The sequence below is a fragment of the Scyliorhinus canicula genome, chromosome 15, assembly GCF_902713615.1.
Source record: "Scyliorhinus canicula chromosome 15, sScyCan1.1, whole genome shotgun sequence".
In the NCBI taxonomy this organism is placed as follows: domain Eukaryota; kingdom Metazoa; phylum Chordata; class Chondrichthyes; order Carcharhiniformes; family Scyliorhinidae; genus Scyliorhinus; species Scyliorhinus canicula.
The window spans coordinates 19,656,752-19,680,999 of record NC_052160.1 but is presented as its reverse complement, the minus strand read 5'-3'; the positions used below and the strand labels follow the sequence as shown (position 1 = coordinate 19,680,999).

The window sequence follows — 24,248 nt, the reverse complement described above, 5'->3', positions numbered from 1 at the left end:
GCAGTGCTCCAAAAGCCATGAGAAATGTGATTTGAAACAAACCTGTTGAAGTTTAACCTGGTGTTGTAAGACTTCTTACAGTGCCAGTGAGGAGAGGAGGTACAACCTCTTCCCCAGGGTGAGCCGTAGGCTCGAGCCCGCCTTCATGAACAGTACTTGGGAGGTGGTGGCAGAGGTGCTGCCAGCCTCATCAGGAGATGACAGTGCTTAACCCAAGGGGGGGGGGTGTGTCACTGGTGAGACCGGGGCAGAATACCAGGGAGGGTTTCAAAGTCCATGGTGCAGATGTTCTTTGTATAGGGCGAACTCTGCTAATACCCTCCTTCCTCTGCAGGGGGGCAGTGCTTCTGAGGAATGCCAATACCTTGTGGGCCAGTGATTCAGCATGGGCACTCCCATCCCCTTGATGATATTGCTGGGGTATGAGGGTTTCCAGAGGGGGAGGCCTAGGTGTGCTTCAACATCACCCGAAGCTCTCTGACCAGTTTCACAACACTTGAACTTTCGCCAGTATGAGCAACCAGGTGCGTTTTAAATCCACATACTGCAGCAGTGGTGGTCTGAGCCAGGCCACCCCGAACCGAGGGGGAAACCCCAGGTCCACAGACTTGACGCCAAGTCGATCCCCGCTATTGACCCGACCCAGTCAACCACCCCACAACAAGTCTGACAATCTGAGAGTTTAGGCGATCTTTAAGGTTAGGGCAGCACGGTAGCACAAGTGGATAGCACTATGGCTTCACAGCACCAGGGTCCCAGGTTCAATTCCCCGCTGGGTCACTGTCTGTGCGAAGTCTGCATGTTCTCCCCTTGTGTGCGTAGGTTTCCTCCGGGTGCTCCGGTTTCCTCCCACAGTCCAAAGATGTGCAGGTTAGGTGGATTGGCCATGATAAATTGCCCTTAGTGACCAAAAATGGTTGGGAGGGGTTGTTGGGTTGCGGGGATGGGGTGGAAGTGAGGGCTTGGGTGGATCGGTGCAGACTTGATGGGCCGAATGAACTCCTGCACTGTATGTTCTATGTTTTTGTAGCCTCCCGCTCCCCCTTAACAGCCATGGTGCCCAGGCCCTGCTTGTAGATACCTGTACCTGTTCCTGCCCATGTGATTTCTGCAAAAGAGGGGCAGGGCATCGCGGAGGCATGGAGCATGGTGTTGTTGCTCGTTCTGGGTGAGTGTGCTTAACACTCAATTTGGCTCTGTTTCGTTCCTTAGCTTTGGAGTCGCCAGGTATCATTAAGATACCGCCACAAGTTTCAAGGTCAAGTTCAAAGCAATAAAACCATACACCAATTAGTAAGTTCAAACAAGACACGTTTATTATATTACAGTAATCTACTAATCATGTATATAAACTATAAGACTAGGCTAATCCTACCACTACTAGGCCAAATACTTATCTGGATAAGGGGACTGCCGGATCAAGGAACAACGGCTTCTAGCTTTGTCCAGGGTCCGCAGGCTTCCAGTGGTTATGGTCTAAAGGGGTCAGGAGTGTCTATTCCCGTAGCGTGCGTTGTGACACTTACTTGTTAGCGGCTGCTTTTCCAGACCTCTCCTCCACAAGTTTCTTCGGCTGCAATGGTGTTCTGCTGGGAGGGTTAGCTGGTCAAGGAGAGGCTGGAAGAGAGCTAGTCGAGAACATAGAACATAGAACGATACAGCGCAGTACAGGCCCTTCGGCCCTCGATGTTGCACCGACATGGAAAAAAAAAAACTAAAGGCCATCTAACCTACACTATGCCCTTATCATCCATATGCTTATCCAATAAATTTTTAATGCCCTCAATGTTGGCGAGTTCACTACTGTTGCAGGTAGGGCATTCCACGGCCTCACCACTCTTGCGTAAAAAACCCACCTCTGACCTCTGTCCTATATCTATTACCCCTCAATTTAAGGCTATGTCCCCTCGTGCTAGCCACCTCCATCCGCGGGAGAAGGCTCTCGCTGTCCACCCTATCTAACCCTCTGATCATTTTGTATGCCTCTATTAAGTCACCTCTTAACCTTCTTCTCTCTAACGAAAACAACCTCAAGTCCATCAGCCTTTCCTCATAAGATTTTCCCTCCATACCAGGCAACATCCTGGTAAATCTCCTCTGCACCCGTTCCAAAGCTTCCACGTCCTTCCTATAATGAGGCGACCAGAACTGTACGCAATACTCCAAATGCGGCCGTACCAGAGTTTGGTACAGCTGCATCATGACCTCATGGCTCCGGAACTCAATTCCTCTACCAATAAAGGCCAACACACCATAGGCCTTCTTCACAACCCTATCAACCTGGGTGGCAACTTTCAGGGATCTATGTACATGGACACCGAGATCCCTCTGCTCATCCACACTACCAAGAATTTTACCATTAGCCAAATATTCCGCATTCCTGTTATTCTTTCCAAAGTGAATCACCTCACACTTCTCCACATTAAACTCCATTTGCCACCTCTCAGCCCAGCTCTGCAGCTTATCTATGTCCCTCTGTAACCTGCAACATCCTTCCGCACTGTCTACAACTCCACCGACTTTAGTGTCGTCTGCAAATTTACTCACCCATCCTTCTGCGCCCTCCTCTAGGTCATTTATAAAATGACAAACAGCAACGGCCCCAGAACAGATCCTTGTGGTACGCCACTCGTAACTGAACTCCATTCTGAACATTTCCCATCAACTACCACTCTCTGTCTTCTTTCAACTAGCCAATTTCTGATCCACATCTCTAAATCACCCTCAATCCCCAGCCTCCGTATTTCTGCAATAGCCGACCGTGGGGAACCTTATCAAACGCTTTACTGAAATCCATATACACCACATCAACTGCTCTACCCTCGTCTACCTGTTCAGTCACCTTCTCAAAGAACTCGATAAGGTTTGTGAGGCATGACCTACCCTTCACAAAACCATGCTGACTATCCCTAATCATATTATTCCTATCTAGATGATTATAAATCGTATCTTTTATAATCCTCTCCAAGACTTTACCCACCACAGACGTTAGGCTCACCGGCCTATAGTTACCGGGGTTATCTCTACTCCCCTTCTTGAACAAAGGGACCACATTTGCTATCCTCCAGTCCTCTGGCACTATTCCTGTAGCCAATGATGACCTAAAAATCAAAGCCAAAGGCTCAGCAATCTCTTCCCTGGCTTCCCAGAGAATCCTAGGATAAATCCCATCCGGCCCCGGGGACTTATCTATTTTCACCTTGTCCAGAATTGCCAACACTTCTTCCCTACACACCTCAATGCCATCTATTCTAATAGCCTGGGTCTCAGCATTCTCCTCCACAATATTATCTTTTCTTGAGTGAATACTGACGAAAAGTATTCATTTAGTATCTCGCTTATCTCCTCAGCCTCCACACACAACTTCCCACCACTGTCCTTGACTGGCCCTACTCTTACCCTAGTCATTCTTTATTCCTGACATACCTATAGAAAGCTTTTGGGTTTTCCTTGATCCTACCTGCCAAAGACTTCTCATGTCCCCTCCTTGCTCGTCTCAGCTCTCTCTTTAGATCCTTCCTCGCTTCCTTGTAACTATCAAGCGCCCCAACTGAACCTTCACGCCTCATCTTCACATAGGCCTCCTTCTTCCTCTTAACAAGAGATTCCACTTCTTTGGTAAACCACGGTTCCCTCGCTCGACCCCTTCCTCCCTGCCTGACTGGTACGTACTTATCAAGAACATACAATAGCTGTTCCTTGAACAAGCTCCACATATCCAGTGTGCCCAACCCTTGCAGCCTACTTCTCCAACCAACACATCCTAAGTCATGTCTAATGGCATCATAATTGCCCTTCCCCCAGCTATAACTCTTGCCCTGCGGGGTATACTTATCCCTTTCCATCACTAACGTAAAGGTCACCGAATTGTGATCACTGTCTCCAAAGTGTTCACCTACCTCCAGATCTAACACCTGGCCTGGTTCATTACCCAAAACCAAATCCAAAGTGGCCTCACCTCTTGTTGGCCTGTCAACATATTGTGTCAGAAAACCCTCCTGCACACATTGTACAAAGAACGACCCATCCAATGTACTCGAACTATATCTTTTCCAGTCAATATTAGGAAAGTTAAAGTCTCCCATAACAACTACCCTGTTACTTTCGCTCTTTTCCAGAATCATCTTCGCCATCCTTTCCTCTACATCTCTAGAACTATTAGGTGGCCTATAGAAAACTCCCAGCAGTGTGACCTCTCCTTTCCTGTTTGTAACCTCAGCCCATACTACCTCGGAAGAAGAGTCCCCATCTTGCATCCTTTCTGCCACCGTAATACTGTCCTTGACTAGCAGCGCCACACCTCCCCCTCTTTTGCCCCCTTCTCTGACCTTACTAAAGCACCTAAACCCCGGAACCTGCAACAACCATTCCTGTCCCTGCTCTATCCATGTCTCTGAAATGGCCACAACATCGAAGTCCCAGGTACCAACCCATGCTGCCAGTTCCCCTACCTTATTTCGTATACTCCTGGCATTGAAATAGACACACTTCAAACCACAGACCTGAACACTGCCGCCCTCCTGCGAAGTCAAATCTGTGCTCCTGACCTCTCTACTCTCAATCTCTCGCACCCCAAAACTATAATCCAGGTTCCCATGCCCCTGCTGAATTAGTTTAAAACCCCCCCAAAGAGTACTAACAAATCTCCCCCCCAGGATATTGGTGCCCCTCAGGTTCAGATGTAGACCATCCTGTCTATAGAGGTCCCACCTTCCCCAGAAAGAGCCCCAGTTATCCAGAAATCTGAATCCCTCCCGCCTGCACCATCCCTGTAGCCACGTGTTTAATTGCTCTCTCTCCCTATTCCTCATCTCACTATCACGTGGCACGGGCAACAACCCAGAGATAACAACTCTGTTTGTTCTCGCTCTGAGCTTCCATCCTAGCTCCCTAAAGGCCTGCCTGACATCCTTGTCCCCTTTCCTACCTATGTCGTTAGTGCCAATGTGGACTACGACTTGGGGCTGCTCCCCCTCCCCCTTAAGGACCCGGAAAACACGATCCGAGACATCACGTACCCTTGCACCTGGGAGGCAACATACCAAACGTGAGTCTCTCTCGCTCCCACAAAATCTCCTATCTGTGCCCCTGACTATTGAGTCCCCAATTACTAATGTTCTACTCCTTTCCCCCCTTCCCTTCTGAGCAACAGGGACAGACTCCGTGCCAGAGGCCCGTACCCCATGGCTTACCCCTGGTAAGTCGTCCCCCCCACAAGTATCCAAAACGGTATACTTGTTACTCAGGGGAACGACCGCAGGGGGTCCCTGCACTGACTGCTTCTTCCCAGTCCCTCTTACAGTTACCCATCTATCTCCAGTCTTTGGTGTAACTACTTCCCTGAAGCTCCTATCTATGACCCCCTCTGCCTCCCGAATGATCCGAAGTTCATCCAGCTCAAGCTCCAGGTCCCTAACACGGTTTTTGAGGAGCTGGAGTTGGGTGCACTTCCCACAGATGAAATCAGCAGGGACACTGACGGTGTCCCTCACCTCAAACATTCTGCAGGAGGAGCATTGTACTGCCTTCCCTGACATCCCCTCTAGATTAAAAAAAAACAAGAAAAAGAAAAAGAAAGGAAGAGCTTACCTGATATTACCTCAAACCCTGATCCCGCTGAAAGGTAAGCAAATTTAAAGGCACTCACTCACCTTCACGACAGGCCCCTGCTCCCGCTTCCCAACCACCGTGGGGTGGGGGGGTTGGTTAGAGGAGGAGGTAGGGTGGGAAACACTCACTAAGTGTTTCGGGTTTAACTGTCACTTGCCAACAGCCCCTCCACAAACCACCTTCAACTTAGGCTGACCGCACTGCACGTATGCAAATTTCCCCAGAACAGCTGATCAGTAGCTCTGCTCTGCTGCCCTCTGCTGGTTGCTTGCCTTTACTCAAACTCCTTGGGTCTTCTTCGCAGGTTCACCTTCACTTTAGGCTGACCGCACTGCACGTATGCAAATTTCCCCAGAACAGCTGATCAGTAGCTCTGCTCTGCTGCCCTCTGCTGGTTGCTTGCCTTTACTCAAACTCCTTGGGTCTTCTTCGCAGGTTCACCTTCACTTTAGGCTGACCGCACTGCACGTATGCAAATTTCCCCAGAACAGCTGATCAGTAGCTCTGCTCTGCTGCCCTCTGCTGGTTGCTTGCCTTTACTCAAACTCCTTGGGTCTTCTTCGCAGGTTCACCTTCACCTTAGGCTGACCGCACTGCACGTATGCAAATTTCCCCAGAACAGCTGATCAGTAGCTCTGCTCTGCTGCCCTCTGCTGGTTGCTTGCCTTTACTCAAACTCCTTGGGTCTTCTTCGCAGGTTCACCTTCACTTTAGGCTGACCGCACTGCACGTATGCAAATTTCCCCAGAACAGCTGATCAGTAGCTCTGCTCTGCTGCCCTCTGCTGGTAGAGAGGGCGAGCTGGGGTCGCATTCTCTGTCTTGTACTCCTCTCAGGGTCTTGCGCCCACCTGGGCGGACCCTCTATACTCTAGTAATCGATTGGGTCTCTTCCCAATCGATTGATTTGAATTCCCCAATAGCGGGGCAGTTTCTCGATCACAGGGGCGGTTCTTGGGGCTCATTGTTTTGGGCTTCTTTGGCGCCGAAAAGTCTGGCCTTCCATCCATTGTATCGATTAGTGTTAACTTGTGTCTTTTGTGCCTGGGGATCGCCCGGTATCGCCTCATTAATATGCTAACTGTTTCTTTTCATAGCGCTGTCTGGTTTCAGCAACAGCCAAACTGGTTTCTGTAGCAGTCCAAATATACAAGCTGCTTGCTTTTTACAACATGTCCAATTTTCCCTGCATTCCTTGCAATCTTCCATTTTGTGTTTGGGCAGTGGTCACCCCAGGTGGCTACAGTGTCCAACCCGTTAACGAGGTTTAAATCCATGCAAATAGCAGTTTTGCATGAATCCTCCGGCACGGGGCACAAACTTCGGTAACGCCAGCAGCAGGGGAATGGAGCATGGTGATGGAATCGTCACGGGGAGCAAATCACGAGTTAGGGCAGCACGGTAGCACCAGTGGCTAGCACTGTGGCTTCACAGCGCCATGGTCCCAGGTTCAATTCCCCGCTGGGTCACTGTCTGTGCGGAGTCTGCACGTTCCCCCCCCCTGTCTGCGTGGATTTCCTCCTGGGTGCTCCGGTTTCCTCCCACAGTCTAAAGACGTGCAGGTTAGGTGGATTGGACATGCTAAAAATGCCCTCGTGTCCAAAACAGATTAGGAAGGGTTATTGGGTTACAGGGATAGGGTGGAAGTCAGAGCCTAAGTGGGCCGGTGCAGACCCGATGGGCCGAATGGCCTCCTTCTGCATTGTATGTTCTATGCTCTGTTTTTCCATTGCGCGCTAATCACAATTATTACTCCTAGTGGTGGGAAGTGAAGAATTTAGGCCCTTGTTTTTATTAGTAATTTTATTCGTCATCAAGCCTATCATTTAATGAAAAAGAGCCTGCCACACAAGCTTAGAACGCCTCACTCTTTACCTAGTGGCCATGTGCCATGGGCTGGTTTGGTGCACTGTAGTATTTTAGCGTCACTTACTTTTTACTTTACTTTTGTCATCAATCAGCAGAGAACTCAGCACCCAAGCTCAGGTGGAACTTTTGGTACTTACTGGGGAGGGTTAACTTCCTGGAGATGGTTCTAACATTCATTCAGCATTTTCATGGAAATTGTTTTTTTCTTATCCCCTTTTAATCTTTTGTTTTTGTGTCATATTATTTGTACTTGAATGCTGTCACTTGAGGGAAGAAAAAGGGCAGCCAACAATGTCTGAAGAAATTATTTGAGCAATTTGCTTGCTCATTATTTGCTGCTTAGTTATACAGTCGCATGCTAACATGGAAGAGGACATTTGGCCCCTGGATTCCAGGCAAGCACTCTGTAGAGCAATCCAATCTGCTCCACTCTCTCACTCTGTCATCCTGGCCCTGCAAGTTTATTTTCCTCAAGTGCTCATCAAATTTCCTAAGTTATTCATCCTCTCTGCTTCCGCACTCACATACGCAGTGGATTCCAGGTCATTACCACTTGTTACTTTGAAAGAAAAGGGGCGGGATTCTCTGATCTGCTGGTAACGCACTGTTTCCCGGTGGGTTTTCCGGCAGCATGATGTGGCCACAATGGGAAACCCCACTGTCAGATGGCCAGACGGAGAATCCCTCGGACGGTGAGGACTGCCATCTTGGAACACACAGCGGGCGGACCAGAGAATCCCGCAGAAGTTCTTTGTCACGTCACTCACCCCAAATGCCTCTTTCCCGAAATCCTGAAATCTGTTTCCCCTAGTCCTTGTACCATCAGTTAATGGGAACAGATTTTTTTGTCTACCATATCCAAACCTGTCATAATTTTGCTCACCTCTGACAAATGCAATTGCTACTGGATGGGGGAGGGAATGAGCCATTTGTTCACATTTTTCCGATTGCTCATCCTTTGTGACAGTTAACAAGCAACCTGATGCAATTCGTAACATTTAATCAATGGCTGAAATGAGCACTTTTACCAGTCATAAATTTGTTTGATTTACAGTTGTGTGCGGAATTGAGATAGTTTTGTTGTGTCTGTTGCCGTAAACATATTGATGGTCACACACTAGCTGCTAATTTTTAAATTAAAATAATTTTTAAAATTCTGGATGCTTTAGCTTTCTCACTAAGCTGATTTCATCAGGACTGTGAACTAAAGAACATTAATATTGCACTTTTTATTTTATTCCTTTAATTTTGGCAAAGTAAAACACTTGTTACCACAGCAATAACTTTTATTCTGGTAAATTATGAGAATCCAGGGAGAACTGTAAATTAATAGACACTATTAATCAAGGACAGGCCATACCTACCATCCTTGAATTGTATAAACCTAGGTCTGCTTGATTTTGGTACTGGCTCATATTTCTGATATGGTCAGGCTACATCTTGTTTCTCTGAGCTCAAATGTAACTTTAAGAAGAACATTTCAGCTGTTTCTGCCTGTCTTCCATGGTGTGCCTCTCTCTCTCTCCCGCGCCCCCACCGGCCAGCTAAAGAAACAAAACCCTTGATGCTTTGGAGGCCGAGGTGAGAGTAACCAGCTGTAAGTGATGCTTGTGAACTGCAACTCTCAATCAAACCACAAGGTGCTGATTTTTAACAAGGCTGTCTTTGGCATGTTTGCAATATAAATAGACTCTGTCAGCAGAAAATGACCCTTAATTCTCAAAGTAAATCTGAACAGTTGGATTTTTTGCCATGTGTGGAGCCAGGTTGAGGATCGGTTCGGGTATAGCTGTAGAGACCAACCTTGGACATCTTGGCTATTGTAACTAGCTGAACCTCACTGCCCCAAGACCCACAGAATACTGAACTAGTTGAAGTATGCCCACATTAAATGCAATGTCTCATAATTTTAATTCCTTTCCATTATACCAAAGGAACCAAGTTGGAAGTCACTGTGCAAGATTTCTCTTTGGAAAAGCAACTGAAAGCATTCCATTTGGATTAGTCACGTGGGTTGGCCATCACCTATTCCCACAGTCAGCCTGCTCAACTGCTCCCTCGTGTCTGTTATTATTCTTCTTTTTTACACGCATTTTATTCAAACTTGTATCAAAGTAGGTTACAGCAAATAAACACCCCGGGAAACATTCTTCCCAACAATCAACTATACAGTTTGTACAGATTTTTCTCCTTTTTCACCCCCCCCAACACCCACCCCCCTGCGACGAACAGCTCCTCAAACACGGTCACAAACATCCCCCACTGTTTCTCAAACTCCTCTGCTGAGCCCCTTAACTCATACTTTATCTTCTCCAACTGCAGGAAGTCATACAGGTCACCCAACCATGCTGCTACCCCAGTGGCGATGCCGACCGCCACTCCAGCAAACTTCGTCGCCGTGCAATCAGAGAGGCGAAGGCCAAGACATCCGCCTTCCTCCTCTCCATGAGCTCCGGCTTCTCTAAAACCCCAAATATCGCCACCAAAGGGTCCGGGTCCACTCCCTCCTCCACTATCCTGGCTAAGACCGCGAACACTCCCGCCCAGAATCTTCCCAATTTTTCACAACCCCAAAACATGTGCGCATGATTTGCTGGCCCCCGCCCACACCTCTCAAACTCATCTGCTACCCCTGAAAATACCCAATTCTTCCCTCCCTTTCCCCTTCCACATCCGGAAGCAGCAGTCGCTCCAGCAGGTGTATCCCGGCAATCGAGGGAACCCCTTCCAGACCTTTTGTGCTAAGTCCCTAACCTGTAGATACCTGAACTCACTACCCCTCGGCAGCTCTACCCTCTCCCTTAGCTCCTCCAGACTGGCGAACCCTTCCTCCAAATACAAATCCCTCACCTTGACCAGCCCCGCTTCCTTCCACCTTCTGTATACACTATCCATCCCCCCCCCCCCCCCCCCCCCCCCCCCCTCCGGGCTCAAACCGATGATTCTCACACAGCGGCGTTAGCACCGACATCCCTTCCACCCTAAAATGCCTCAGCTGATCCCATATCTTCACCATGGACTGCACCACTGGGCTTCCTGAATACCTACTCGGAGCATTGGCAATGCTGCCGTCACTATAGCCCTTAAACTAGACCACTTACAAGATTCCTCTTCCATCCTAACCCACTCTACCCCGTCTCCTTCCCACCGCCGCCGCACCTTGTCCACATTCGCCACCCAATAATAATGAAGCAAGTTTGGCAACGCCAACCCCCCTGCTGCCTCTGTAGCAGGGTCCTCCCCACCCTCGTCAACTTCCCCGCCCATACAATGTCAGAGATGATTGTGTCCACTTTCCGAAAAAGGGCCTTTGATATAAAGATCGGGATAGCCTGAAAGATCAACAAGAACCACGGCAAAATATTCATTTTCACCACTTGGACCCTCCCCGCCAACGTTAAGTGCAGTGTATCCCACCTATTAAGATCCTCCCTGGCCTCCAGCTTCGTTAAGTTCCACTTATGGAGCCCTGTCCATTCCCTCTCTACCTGAATTCCCAAGTACCTAAACCTATCCCTCACTACCGTAAATGGCATCCCCCCTAAATTAGCCCGCCGTGCCAGCTCATTCACCGGGAATACCTCGCTTTTCCCTACATTCAGCTTGTATCCCAAGAACCCTCCAAACCTCCCCAACAGGCCCATAATCCTTCCCATACTCTCCAACGGATCCGAAACATACAGCAAAAGGTCATCGGCATAGAGCGACACCCGATGCTCCCTCTGTCCCCTCATTATCCCCTGCCACTCTGCCGACCCCCTGAGAGCCATCGTCAATGGCTCTATGGCCAGCGCAAACAGCAGCGGCGACAGCGGGCACCCCTGCCTCATACCCCTGTGTAAGTCAAAGCTTCGTGAGCTCATATCATTCGTCCTCACCCTCGCTCTTGGTGCCACATACAGCAACTGCACCCATGCCACAAATCTCGGACCAAACCCAAACCTCCCCAAAACTTCGAACAAGTACCGCCACTCCACCCGATCAAATGTTTTCTCCGCGTCCATGGACACCACCACCTCCGGTACCAGAGATCTCGATGGATTCATCACCACGTTCAACAGCCGTCTTATATTACTCGCGAGCTGCCTGCCCTTCACAAAGCCTGTTTGAACTTCTGCAACCACCTCCGGGACACGATCCTCCATCCTCCCCGCCAACAACTTAGCCAATACTTTCACATCCGTGTTCGATAGTGATATGGGTCTATACGTCCCACATTCCACCGGATCCTTCCCTTTTTTTGGGATTAGTGTGATTACTGCCTGCTTCATCGTCTCCGGCAACACCCCCTTCTCCAGTGCTTCATTAAAAGCTCCAACAGATGGGGTTCCAGGTCTGCCGCAAATTCCTTATAAAATTCTGCCGGGTACCCATCCAGCCCAGGGGCCTTCCCCGACCTCATACCCCTGATACTAACCAGAACCTCCCTCAGCCCCACGGGCTCCTCCGACGCCTGCCTCTTTGCTTCCTCCACCTGGAGAAATTCCAGCTCATCCAGAAACCACCCCATCTCCTCCTCCTGGCTCTGCCTCATAAAGTCCCTGGTAATACTCTCTAAATGCCTCGTTTATCTTTCCTGGCTCTGACACCACATCCCCAGCCCCAGTCCGGATCTTCAATATTTCCCTGGACGCAGCCTGCCTCCGCAGCTGGTGCCCCAGCATGCGGCTCGCCTTCTCCTCATACTTGTATTGCACCCCTCTTGCCCTACTCAGTTTCCCTCCCCGTTGTCAGCCTGTCAAATTGCCCCTGCAACTTTTTCCTCCTCGCCAATCCCTCCACGGTGGGCACCTTTGAATATTCCCTGTCCATCTCCACTCTCTCGCTCACTAGATGGTCATATTCCGCCCTCATTTCCTTATTCGCACGAACCGTAAATGAGATAATTTCTCCCCGGACCACTGCCTTCAGTGCTTCCCAAAAAATGCCCGCCGACACCTGCGCATTCTGATTGAACTCCACATAATCCCTAATCGCCAACCGCACCTTTTCACAAAAACCTCCACCCGCCAACAACCCCGAGTCAAACCTCCACCCCGGCCTCTGCTCTCGTCCCGTACTGAACCGAATATCCAGCTAGTGGGGTGCATGCTCCGAGATAACTATCCCCGCATACTCTGCCCCCTCCACCCCAACCAAAATCTCCCGACTCACTACAAAGTAACCAATCCTCGAATACAACATATAGACGTGTGAAAAGAAGGAATGCCCCCTTCCCCCTGGGTTCTGAAAGCGCCACGGATCCACCATACCCATCCTCTCCATAAACCTCCTCAGCTCCCTTGCCATTCGTACCCTACCCATCGACTTGGGGCTCACTCTATCCACCCTCAGCTCCAGGACACAGTTAAAATCTTCTCCCATGATCAACTGGTACATGGTCAAAACCGGGATATCTGCCAGCAACCCCCTCATAAAACCCACATCACCCCAATTTGGGCATACACATTTACCAACACTACCGGTGCCCCTTCCAATACCCCACTCACAATCACATATCTCTCACCTGGATCCCTCGCCTCCTTCGCACTCATGAATCCCATTTTTTTTTGCTCATTAAAATCGCCACACCCTCGATTTCAAATCAAACCCCGAGTGAAAAACCTGCCAGACCTACCCCTTCCTGGTCCTTCACATGGAGATGTGTCTCCTGCAAAAAGACACCCTCCGTTTTCAAGCTCCTGAGGTGTGCAAACACCCGCAACATTTTAACTGGCCCATTCCGTTCCAGGACGTTCCACAATACCATCCTTACCGGAGGCTTGCGCCTCAATCCCCTCTACCATCTGTCATCTTTCCCATTTAACTCCTGCCCATTTAATTCCACTCTGTACCAAGCCTATCCCAGATGGCCCCTTTCTTTGCCCTTGACCATGTCATCTCTCACCCCTGCCGTGTCGCTGAAACCCCCCCCCCCCCCCCGCCACTCCTCTTGGCCTTCTCCCCCACCACTTCACTTCCGTTAACCAGCATATCCTAATGACCTCCTCCCCCCCCCCCCCCCCCCCCCCCCCCAAACTCCTAAGCTCAAGGAAGAAGGCCTCCTGCTGGCCTTGCCCTCCCCCACCCAAACAAGGACTTCTCCGGGTAGCCTTCTCCAAAAGCAAACAAACAGATGTTAAACACAAACAGTCCCATAAAACAGGAGGGGGGATGGGAACATCCATCCCCACATAAACTTTTCACCCCTACAGTCTTTACAATTTCAACATTGAACAAACTCCCCCCCCGGCTCCGATGTCCTGATAAATCCGGATGTTAGTTCCCTCCCAGTCGCAGCTATGCTTCTCCCTGGCCCACCGTAGAATTTTCTCTTTCTCCACAAATTCATGGGGACTCACGATCACCGCCCGCGGCGGCTCCCCAGCTCTAGGCTTTTGCCTCAGGGACCTATGCGCTCAGTCCACTTCAGGTGCCTTATCCAGCACCCCTTCTGCCACCAGTCCCGCCAGCATCCTCGAGACATATCTCGTGGCACTCACACCTTCCACTCCTTCAGGCAGGCCCACTATTCGCAGGTTCCGCCTTCTCGAGGCATTCTGCTCTTCCACCGTTGCCCTCAATGTTTTACAGAGGTCTCCTGGGAGCCCCGCCTCTGCCTCTAGAGCCACCACACGATCGCTGTGGTCCGAGATCACTCCTTCAATCTCCCGAATCTGTGACCCCTGCACCTCCAAACACCTCTCTATCCGCTCCAAAGTACTCTGCAGGGGTGTCACAGCTTCTGCAATGGCCTTTGCATGATCCTCATGCATTTCTTTCCTCTGTTTATGGAATTCCTCCTTGATTTTGTTTTTTAAATGTTTCTTATTGAGTTTTCATATTTTATATATGACAGATTACAAATTATTAGAGAGGAAAAAAAAAAGAAAACACAAAAATTTAACATGAATATTTACAGGTAAGCATCTTCATAACAACAATTGTGGCCGCCCCCTTTAGCCAGCATACATATTTTACATTCCCCAGTATCCCAGTATGGCCGAGGCACATGTTTATAGGCATTCATTTATAGTTTGGTTTTGGGCCTTGGCTTGCCATTAAACCCCCATAACGAGCCCGTAACCCCCCCCCCCCCCCCCCCGCTACCTTCCCCCGATTCCCGTCCATTTTCCCGATTCTTGGCCACCCGACTATTCTTCCTCTTGTACGTTGGCCACAAACAGGTCCCGGAACAGTTGCATGAATGGCTCCCACGTTCTGTGGAAGCCGTCGTCCGACCCTCGGATGGCGAATTTGATTTTCTCCATTTGGAGAGATTCCGAGAGGTCGGACAGCCAGTCTGCAGCTCTGGGCGGTGCTGCTGACCGCCAGCCAAACAGGATTCTACGGCGGGCGATCAGGGAGGCAAAGGCAAGGGTGTCCGCCCTCCTCCCCAGGAATAGATCTGGCTGGTCTGAAACCCCGAAGACTGCCACTATCGGGCATGGCTCCACCCTCACCCCCACCACTTTGGACATAGCCTCGAAGAAGGCTGTCCAGTACTCCACAAGTCTGGGGCAAGACCAGAACATGTGGGCGTGGTTGGCCGGGCCTCTTTGGCACCGCTCACATCTGTGGAATTCCTCCTTGATAAAAGTCATCAGTTCCTGTATCTGGGGCCTTACAGCTTGCCCCTCCCCCGCCTGCATGCTGGAAGAGACTGCCTGTGAAGCACAAGACTGTGTCAACTTTCCAGCCAAATTTCTCACTGTTTTCTGCCTGGTCCGGTGATCAGAAGACATACCATTCCAGGGGTAAACTACTCCTCTAACATTCACCTATGTCTTTTCATCAAAATTCAACCCGGATCTGGGTAATAAGAGCCCTTTTCTGTGACTTTGAACAGGTACAGCCCCTTATGTGACCAATCACTCCATGGTCACAAGCGGAAGTCCCCCTCGCCTCTGTTATTGATGCCAATGCCCTCACCAATTTTCTCATCATACTTTTCTTATCTGTCTTTCCTTAAAACCGTGGAGTGCAAAATGTAGAGCACTTGGTGCATGGCTGGCCGTACTAATATTAGCCAGATTGATTAAAAAAGATTAAGCATTACCATATTCTGTATTCTTTAGCAACATCCTTTTATTATTCCATGGTTAACTTCAAGACCAAGGAGTTTCAATGACGGCTTTTGATCATAATAAATTGTCTCTGACTGCCCCTCCAACCTTCCTGTCAACACTAAATCTAAAGAGTTTGTGTGTTTCCTTATCTCTAAGATTGAGACCACTTTTTCCACTATTCCTACCCACCACCACAGTTTCCTATTCTTTCCTGCTTCCTCAAGTCCTCCCATTCATCCTCACCTGATTACTTTATTTTAGCTTTCTCCTATTTTTCTTCTATTTCCTTGCAGTCATCTCCAAGCTCATATGTTCCATGAGACTTATTGCATGCACTCTTGATCCTTACTTATTGGACTATTAACCATTCACTTGTCATTCTTGAGTATCATGGCTGCACCCATCCAGGCTTGTGGTGAATATAGGCTTGCACTCCTAATTTTAGTCTTTAGATGGTGGAAGGCTTAGGACGTGTGCCATTTGTCATAGAGTACTCAACCTCTGCCCTGCTCTTATAACCACGGTGTTAACACAGCTGGTCCAGGTAATTTTGTTTTAGTACACACCAGATATTGCATTTTATCCCTTCTGCACTTGTATAGTTCAGCCTCCTATCACTGAGCATAGGGACCCCATTACATTTGGTTTCTCCAGTCCAGTAACATCCATAATGATTTCCCAAACATGGAATCTTAATAAAATCACAGGTCCTGATGACATGGAATTAGTTTGAACTCAACTTGCCCTGATATTCTTGTGACACTTCAGTCATCTTTAGCTCTATCATAGGTTTTAATCGCAAATAGTTTATGTGAAGTTGGGGACTGAAAAATGCCCATAAAAGACATCTTTTAGACAGACTTTCATTACATCTTTGAATCATGAGAGCAAGCATTGGATCACTTTGAGAAAACTAATCTGGACTGAATTATGTCCTCTAAAGGAATGCAGAGGCTGTGGAGTGTTTGGATATTTTGTATGAGCTCAGCGTTTATAATTTCAACTAGCAACGTGCAAGATATTCTCTGGCAAATATTGCTGGAGATGTAAACCAATTCTGAAGCTTCTTTCTTTCCAAAAAATGCAGTTGGGAACCTTTTTGTTTTCATAACTATTTGTTGCCAAGTGAAATATGTTCGATTTATTTGTCTGCTCTAAACCCTTGTAGCAAGATATATTTTAGCTGTTTGATTGTAATGCTTCAAGCCCTTGAAAATATCTTTGGTGAACTGAGGCAATTTCTTGGGTGACTTTGGATAAAAGCAAATTGCTGCGGATGCTGGAATCTGAAACCAAAGAGAAAATGCTGGGAAATCTCAGCGTGTCTGAGATTTGACAGAGGGTCATTTGGACTCAAAACGTTAGCTCTTTTCTCTCCGTACAGATGCTGCCAGATCTGCTGAGATTTTCCAGCATTTTCTCTTTGGTTCCTGCGTGACTTTGTATCAACTTCCCCTAAACAACTACACAAAATTTGAGTATTAAAGGGTGGGTATCACTTGGAAGTGCTGCAACCTGCAGGGACTTGGACTAAGAGCTGGAAAATGAGATTAGTCTGGATATCTCTTTCCCAACTGGCAGAGAAACTGCGGCCAAATGGCCTCCTGTTGTACTATCGCTTTTTGTCTCTGTCTTTACTAAGTTTAATCTATAAACAAACTCTTTCCTTCCACTCTTTCCCCATCAGCTCTCTACAATTGCACAAATTCTTGATTAGTCACGGGGAGCAATTGAAGTTTATGTCCTCAGTAAAGCTCCAGATTCCAAAAATTATATATTTAGTGTTTCACATGGGGAGTGGAACTCTCGACTCTAGCGCGAGTTTAAAACGGGTGATAACAGACCAACAACCTGTTTTACACCCTACCGATTTTTCTTTTTCCCCTGCCAAAATTGAACGTTTCATTGAAAAATAGCTTCAGCTATTGATGTTGTATGCTCTTCAACATTTGCATTTTAGTCACCAGGTCTGAAGCCTTCAAGACCACGTATATGTAAGGGTTTTTTAAATACCAGATCCATCATCCACCACCTGATACATCAGCATCTGGGAGTGAACTCCGCAGCACTCCCTTTGATTTACATTGTGAATTTCATGTGTAGCACTGTTCTTTCTGCCTGAAGATCTGTTGATGCAGAGCTGATGCCACATTGTACTGCAGGCAGCTCTGGAATTGATGCACAATTGGCACTTTGTATCATGGCGATATCTCACATCTTGAAAAGAGCACAGGCTTGCGGAACTAACTGCATGTTTACCCAGGGCAGGATGTGCCCTAACAGCCAATCACAAGACCCACTGTGGGCTTCCTTTGCCATCAGTTGTCCTGAGGTTCTCATTGGCATTTGCTGTCGACAGCACCCTCCTAATCAGAAGTGATTAAATATTCTTGTGCTAGTCGAGAACCAGAATATATTTAGTTATATGTTAATTAACAAAATTTACCAAATGAACACATTCATAGATTTAATCTAACTTTACAATTCAGAGGCTGTGCGCTTTGTCCTTTATGTCAATCCTGAATTAATTCCCTGCTTTTGTTCCTTCTGTAAAAGTATATGCTGAGATTTTCCAGCCATGGATGCAATGATCTAATGAAATCCCTGTTGACTATGGCGAAACTGGACGATCCTGCCAGCTTGAGGGGCTGGATAATCCCACCTATAGGCTTAGTTTTAATGAATAACAGACTCATCTAGATTTAATTAGTACTATAAATTACTTGAAGTTTCAACTGCAACTGGCTCACCATAATCAATGGAATTGAACTAGAGATCCTCAGAGTAGTGCCCTCGGCCCAACCACCTTCAGCTTCTTCATCAATTAACTTCTTTCCATTCTAAGGTCAGAAGTGGGGTTGTTCGTTGATTGCTCAATGATCGACACAGTTCGTGACTCCTCAGGTACCGAAGCAGTCCATATCCAAATGGAGAAAGACCTGGACAATATCCAGGCTTGGGCTGACAAGTGTGAAGTAACATTCGTGCCACAGAAGTACCAAATAATGACCATCAAGAGAGAATCTAACTATCCATCTTGGTAAGCCACATGGACAGCAGTAAATTGAAGGGATGTAGGTTAGGTTGAATTTAGATTAGGATAAATGGTCGGCACAACATCATGGGCCGAAGGGCCTGTACTGTTCTATGGTCTGTGTTCTATGATCCCTGACATTCAATGACATTGCCAACACTGAACTCCTCCCACTATCATCATCCTGGGGGATCCTTGTATAGACCCAACCCCCAACTACTACCATCTAGAAGGACAAGGGCAGCAAATACATGGGAATACCATCACCTGGAAGGTTCCCTCTAAGCTACTGAGCATCCTGACTTGGAAATATATCGCCGCTCCTTGGCTGTCACTGGGTCAAAATCCTGTGGCTCCCTTCCTGACAGTATGGTAGGTGTACTTGCACCACAGGACTTCAGCTTTTCAAGACGGCGTCACCTTCTTGAGGGGAATTAGGGATGAGCAATAAATGCTAGCCTCGTAAATGAAGCCCACATCCCTTTAATGTATAAAAAAGACTAATGCAAAACACATCAGATGGGATGGGAAAAGTTGGCATGTTTAAGTGATGAATTAGAACCCCTATCTGCAAATCTTTCAGATATATAAAATGCAGATTTATAAGCTACCTTAATTTACAAGTTGAGGTATTTTTGTTCAGTCGTCAATTCTGGCATTCAAGAGTTTTTTGAATGTTCTGGTGTGAACATCCAAGTTGACCAGATCAGTAAATATTTATAGGGCGGAATTCTCCGCAGGGGGCCGAATTCGTGATGGCCGTCGTGAACTCGGTCGAGGTTCATGACGGCCTCGGAGCCCGCTCCTCGCACCTAATTCACCCCCACCCTGGGGGGCCAGGAGCGGGCCTCCGTCTTTCTCGGCAGCGACCTCGTCACGCTGAGAATGTGAAGTCATCCGGGCATGCGCGGATGAATTCATCGCGCAGATGGCACGAACCCGCGCATGCGCGGTGACTGTCTTTCTCCTCAGCCGCCCGGCAAGACGTGGCGGCTTGATCTTGCCGGGCGGCGGAGGGGAAAGAGTGCGTCTGTTTTGGACACTGGCCCAACGATCGGTGGGCACCAATCGCGGGCCTGTCCCCTCCCGAGCACAGTCGTGGTGCTCCCGTCCCAATCGGGCCCCTAGATGCCCCAAAAGGGCATCTGGCACCCATTTCACTAATGCAGCGACCAGGTGTGTTTGCTGCCGTCGTGAAGTGGGCGTGAAGGGCCGGCCGCTCGGCCCATCGGGCTCGGAGAATCGCCGTTCGCCGTGAAAAACAGCGAGCAGCTATTTTTCCGAGCGGGGGAGAGGGGGAGAATCGCGGGGGGGCGCCAGGGGGACGGAAAAATGTCGGGGAGGCCTCCCGCGATTCTCCCAGGCCGCGTGGGGAGCGGAGAATCGCGCCCCCCGTGTCACAATATCAAAAAATGGCCAGGCAAATAGATGATTCGAAAACTATTGAAGCACAAACAATGTGAATTATTTTCTGAAAGAGTTAGTTGGGTTAGTGTTAAATTTTGCAGAGAACGAAAAGAAATCTGATGTAATATTCGACACAATTCCCAAGTTTAGTGCATCAACTCACTGTTTGTTCTCTCTCATGTCTGTATGTGTGCAAAAAATGAATTATTTCTTTGGCTGCCCTTCCCACACCAAACCAGAAATTGAGTCTTCTCCCTTTTTATTTGTTCATTAGATGTGAGCAACACTGCTTTGCAATATTTATTCCCCATTCATTAATTGTCAAGGGCATTAAGATCAGCCACATTACCATTACGTCATGTTTTGCAAGTTCCCTTGCCATCACTAAAGAACATGATTGAATCAAGTCAATCTGACAGTTTTTATGATAATTTTCTGGTGCTAACCCACAAATGACCAAATTTAATTCAGTTTCACAATTTGTTATTCTTGAATTGTAACTGGCCAACTCTGAGTTGCTAGGCTATCAAAACAAGCAAGAGAAACAAGGCACATTTGGCCACTGTTGCTAGTAACTAAAATGTGGCAAATGGCATTTTTGAGAGCATTGAATTTTTAAAAAAATTTAGCGTACCCAATTATTTTTTTTCCAATTAACGGGCAATTTAGCATGACCAATCCACCTACCCTGCACATCTTTGGGTTGTGGGGACCCACGCAGACATTGGGAGAATATGTAAACTTCACACAGACAGTGACCTGGGGCCAGTATCGAACCCAGGTCCTCAGCGCCATGAGGAAGAAATGCTAACCACTGCACCACCGTGCCACCCTAGAGAGCTTTGAATTAGATAAGAAGTGACATAAAACTACAGTTGAGATTTCTCTGAGAAGGTAACAGATGAGGTACTATATATGCTTGTGGAGTGGATGCTGAAAACTTTTTTTAAAAAACTGCTGGAGCTTGGAGTGCTATTCAGCGTTTTTCTAATTTACTATCTATGTTTTGGCACATAGCAAATTACCCCATTGTAATAATAAGTCAAAATATAGAGTTCTTCCATGAGCAGTTTGCCATAAATTTTATTCCTTGTACATGATGTCCCTAAATTATTTTTGGTGATTTCTGGCTCACGTTTTTGTTTTTGGAATATTCAACTCGAACTGAAAATGTCAGGTCGATACGATGTGCCTTGAAAACGTTAATTGCTTTCCAGGTATGTAACATACACATGAGTATTGTTCATAATATCGTTTTTCCATAATAGGGAATGGACTTAAAATAGAAGACTGGCCGTTGTTCTAGATTATGAGCTCAACCAATAGCAATCGCTACAACCGTTTCACTGGAGGTGCAGCAAACATACCGGCTATAGACAATACCAGCATTGTAAGTGTCATGTATAATATCAAGTGGATAGAATTGATCTGTTTGGATGGTAAACCCAAGAATTGAGAACTTTGTACATTACTGTCTTGGAGTCATAGTATTTTCTGAAATTGTTTGTAAATGGAGCAAATTAAATACTACAACATGTGCCATTAAAAGTTTGTAGTGAGTGAACGTGCAGCAATATGTGGGACATGGCTTTAAGCTTGCATTTCCTTTACACGGATGAATTTTTATTTTCAGTCCTGTCACTGTTAGGAGATGATACACAGAGACAAGATGCTAGGCAGGAAGAATGAAGAACTGTAGGGTGGGTTCACTTGCTTTTTAACTACTCCAGACTTTTCAGTTACCATTTTGCCTGGCAATCCCCCTCTTCCCCCCCCCCCCCCCCCCCCCCCCCCACACACACACCAAAAAGAGTGGGATAGTGTGCTGTCAAACAGTAAAGACATGCTTTTGGACAATGACCATTTGGGAATGGTATTGGTTCACATGTGGGAATGCACCCCATTGGCAAATCAATCCTGTCTGGAGACAAAAGAGGTGGAAAATATTGCCTTAACAAGCAGCACACTGAAATTCACCCAGAAAACCTCCATTACAACAGTAGCGCAGATGCTACTCTTTAGAAACATATTTTCTGCACAGCACTTTTCCTTTGGTTTATTATACATTTTGTTCATCAGGGTGTCAATATCTTATTAATTACATTATTCCGGTTTAAGGGCAATCACATTGTTAATCAGATGATGGGACAGTCATACACCTATAAAAGGGAATATTTCCTTTGAGATTTGTTTTTTTTTGACGCAGTATCCCTTTAAGGAGCTGCTCTTTTAATTTGTCATTCAGTTTAGTTGATACAGTTTAATTGGTTCACCGTTTTGTTCCCAAGAGTATAAATGGGTATAGCTGTGACACTGGTGGGTTGGAGTAGTGTTGACTGAATTAAGTCCGTAAACTCTCTCCAGCAAAGAAAGCTGCTCTCTCTTAGTTTCAATTACACCAATCGGGGTGAATCCAGTTAACACAGGAGACTGAGGAAAAAGATCACCATGTAGTCAGTAACATTTTGTTATATTAGCTGCGTGAAATTGTGCCGCTTTAAGTGCCAATGTGCCTGAGTTTTCTGAGATCCCACTCTATTGTTGGCAGTCCAGTGGGGAGAGACATCTTGTTCCCAGGCAGTTGTGACCCTGACCACAATCCTAAGTAACAGTGCAGGATAATTCATGGCAGGCAGGGAGAACAGACGATTTGGTGTTTGTGCCATTTGTGGCATTACTGAGCTGTGTAGGTAGAAATTTTGTAGCAACATCTTACCACAATATTAAGGGTGCCTGAGTTTATTAAATTATTAATTTGCTAAACAATCAATTATCAGTGGGAGGCCAGGGTCCCACAGCCACTGGGATCCAATCTCATTCTGGGGCATGGAATTTCACCTGCATCATACAATTGTACTTGTGCACTGTTGTGGTGGGCAACATAGGTGGAACTGACGAGACATCTTTTGGATAACATCATGCTACCAGTCTTGTCTGTTCTTGTGATGTTCACATAGGAGCAATGGGCTTGCCCTCAATTCTGATGGAATTTATCCGGAATGCATCAAGTAATTGCATAATTCTAGTCTGGTATCCACTAACATTCCATCCCCTTCCCGAGACTGGGAATTTAAGTTTTTTTTGTTTTCTTTCAAAAACAGACAAGAATGGAAACCACTTTTGGCCCAGCATATTCCACTGTTACTACCATCACTAAAGGTAAGCATGACTATTACTGATGACCGAGCAGGTTTGTGTGAGTGTGTAGTCAAAATATAGCCAGTTTGAACAGACCCATCAATCCCTGGTAGTCATATATAACAGAACAGCAAATATTGAAATGTACCTAAGAAGGATGTGGTTCTCTGTTGCATTGGGTTCTGGGATTGAGTTAGTCAACTCTATCATCAATTTCTTTTAATTTGAAAAATGTTAACGATTTAAGAGTGTACTGTGCAACTCCATTGCATTTTTAAATGCATTCACTACTGATTCTAAATGCATCTCAGGCTGGTGTGATGCAATATGCAGTAAAGCTGGTCAAAATATTCACCTGTCTGCCTACAATTAATTCGATGGATTTTGTGGCTGGTGGGAGCGGAGAATCTAGTGGTGGTGGTGGTGGTGGTGGTGGGGGGGGGGGGGGGGGGGGGGGGGGAGTAGTTTGCAATTCTCTCAAGGGCGGGTCTGTTAACTCATTGCCGAGTGGCATGAATAGCATTTGCGTTCATCACCATCTCAAGAATGCTCATTAAAACAGCTGCTAGCCGGAACCTCATGATGCCTTTGATGCCTTCCAATCTTGCCAGCAAAAAATTACATCTACCTGAACTTGTTTGAAAAGGAGCGGTATGCACAGGTCAGACCTCAATTTGCCTGTGACTTTGAGGTGAGTGCAGCATATATAGCCGAGCTGCCACAGCCCTGCGCCGATCTTGTTGCAATGAAGATCACAGTGCTGGGGATGTACAATTGGACTCCTGTCCTTTGCCTCTTGTTGTCCAGTAGGGCACCCACTGTGCAGTGGTACTGATGCAGGGCTTCACTTTCATTGATCAGTATTGGGTAGGCAGAGGCTAGACCGAGGAGTGGAAAGCTAGAATCCGACAGGGGGTGCACGAAACACAGACAGACAAGAGGGTGAAAGAGATAACACATGTATGAATGAGAGGGAATGCATGTAGGCTCTGGGATAGGAAGGGAGGCGTTGTTAGTGTGGCACAAGAGGGATGGGTCAGACAGAGACTCAGTTTGGGAGGGGACACTGTAGTCCTTAGTTATCAGGGCATAGGGAACCCTGTGAAAGTCAAAGTCCTTGGTTCGGGGCTTGCAGTCACAAGT

General features: G+C 47.2%; 1 protein-coding gene across 5 annotated transcripts in view; it reads left to right on the top strand.

Moving 5' to 3' along the window:
* traf7 (TNF receptor-associated factor 7) overlaps nucleotides 1–24,248 on the top strand; it is an 88,659-nt gene that overhangs the window by 25,463 nt on the left and 38,948 nt on the right. For 3 of the 5 annotated variants that reach the window (XM_038819444.1, XM_038819445.1, XM_038819446.1), the window contains exons 2-3: nucleotides 21,236–21,357; nucleotides 23,069–23,126. The exons of the other annotated variants lie outside the window; for them this stretch is intronic. In XM_038819444.1, the coding sequence (XP_038675372.1) occupies nucleotides 21,277–21,357; nucleotides 23,069–23,126 (139 nt within the window). In that variant the 5' untranslated portion in view covers nucleotides 21,236–21,276. The remainder of the gene's footprint in view (nucleotides 1–21,235; nucleotides 21,358–23,068; nucleotides 23,127–24,248) is intronic. 5 annotated transcript variants of the gene reach the window in all.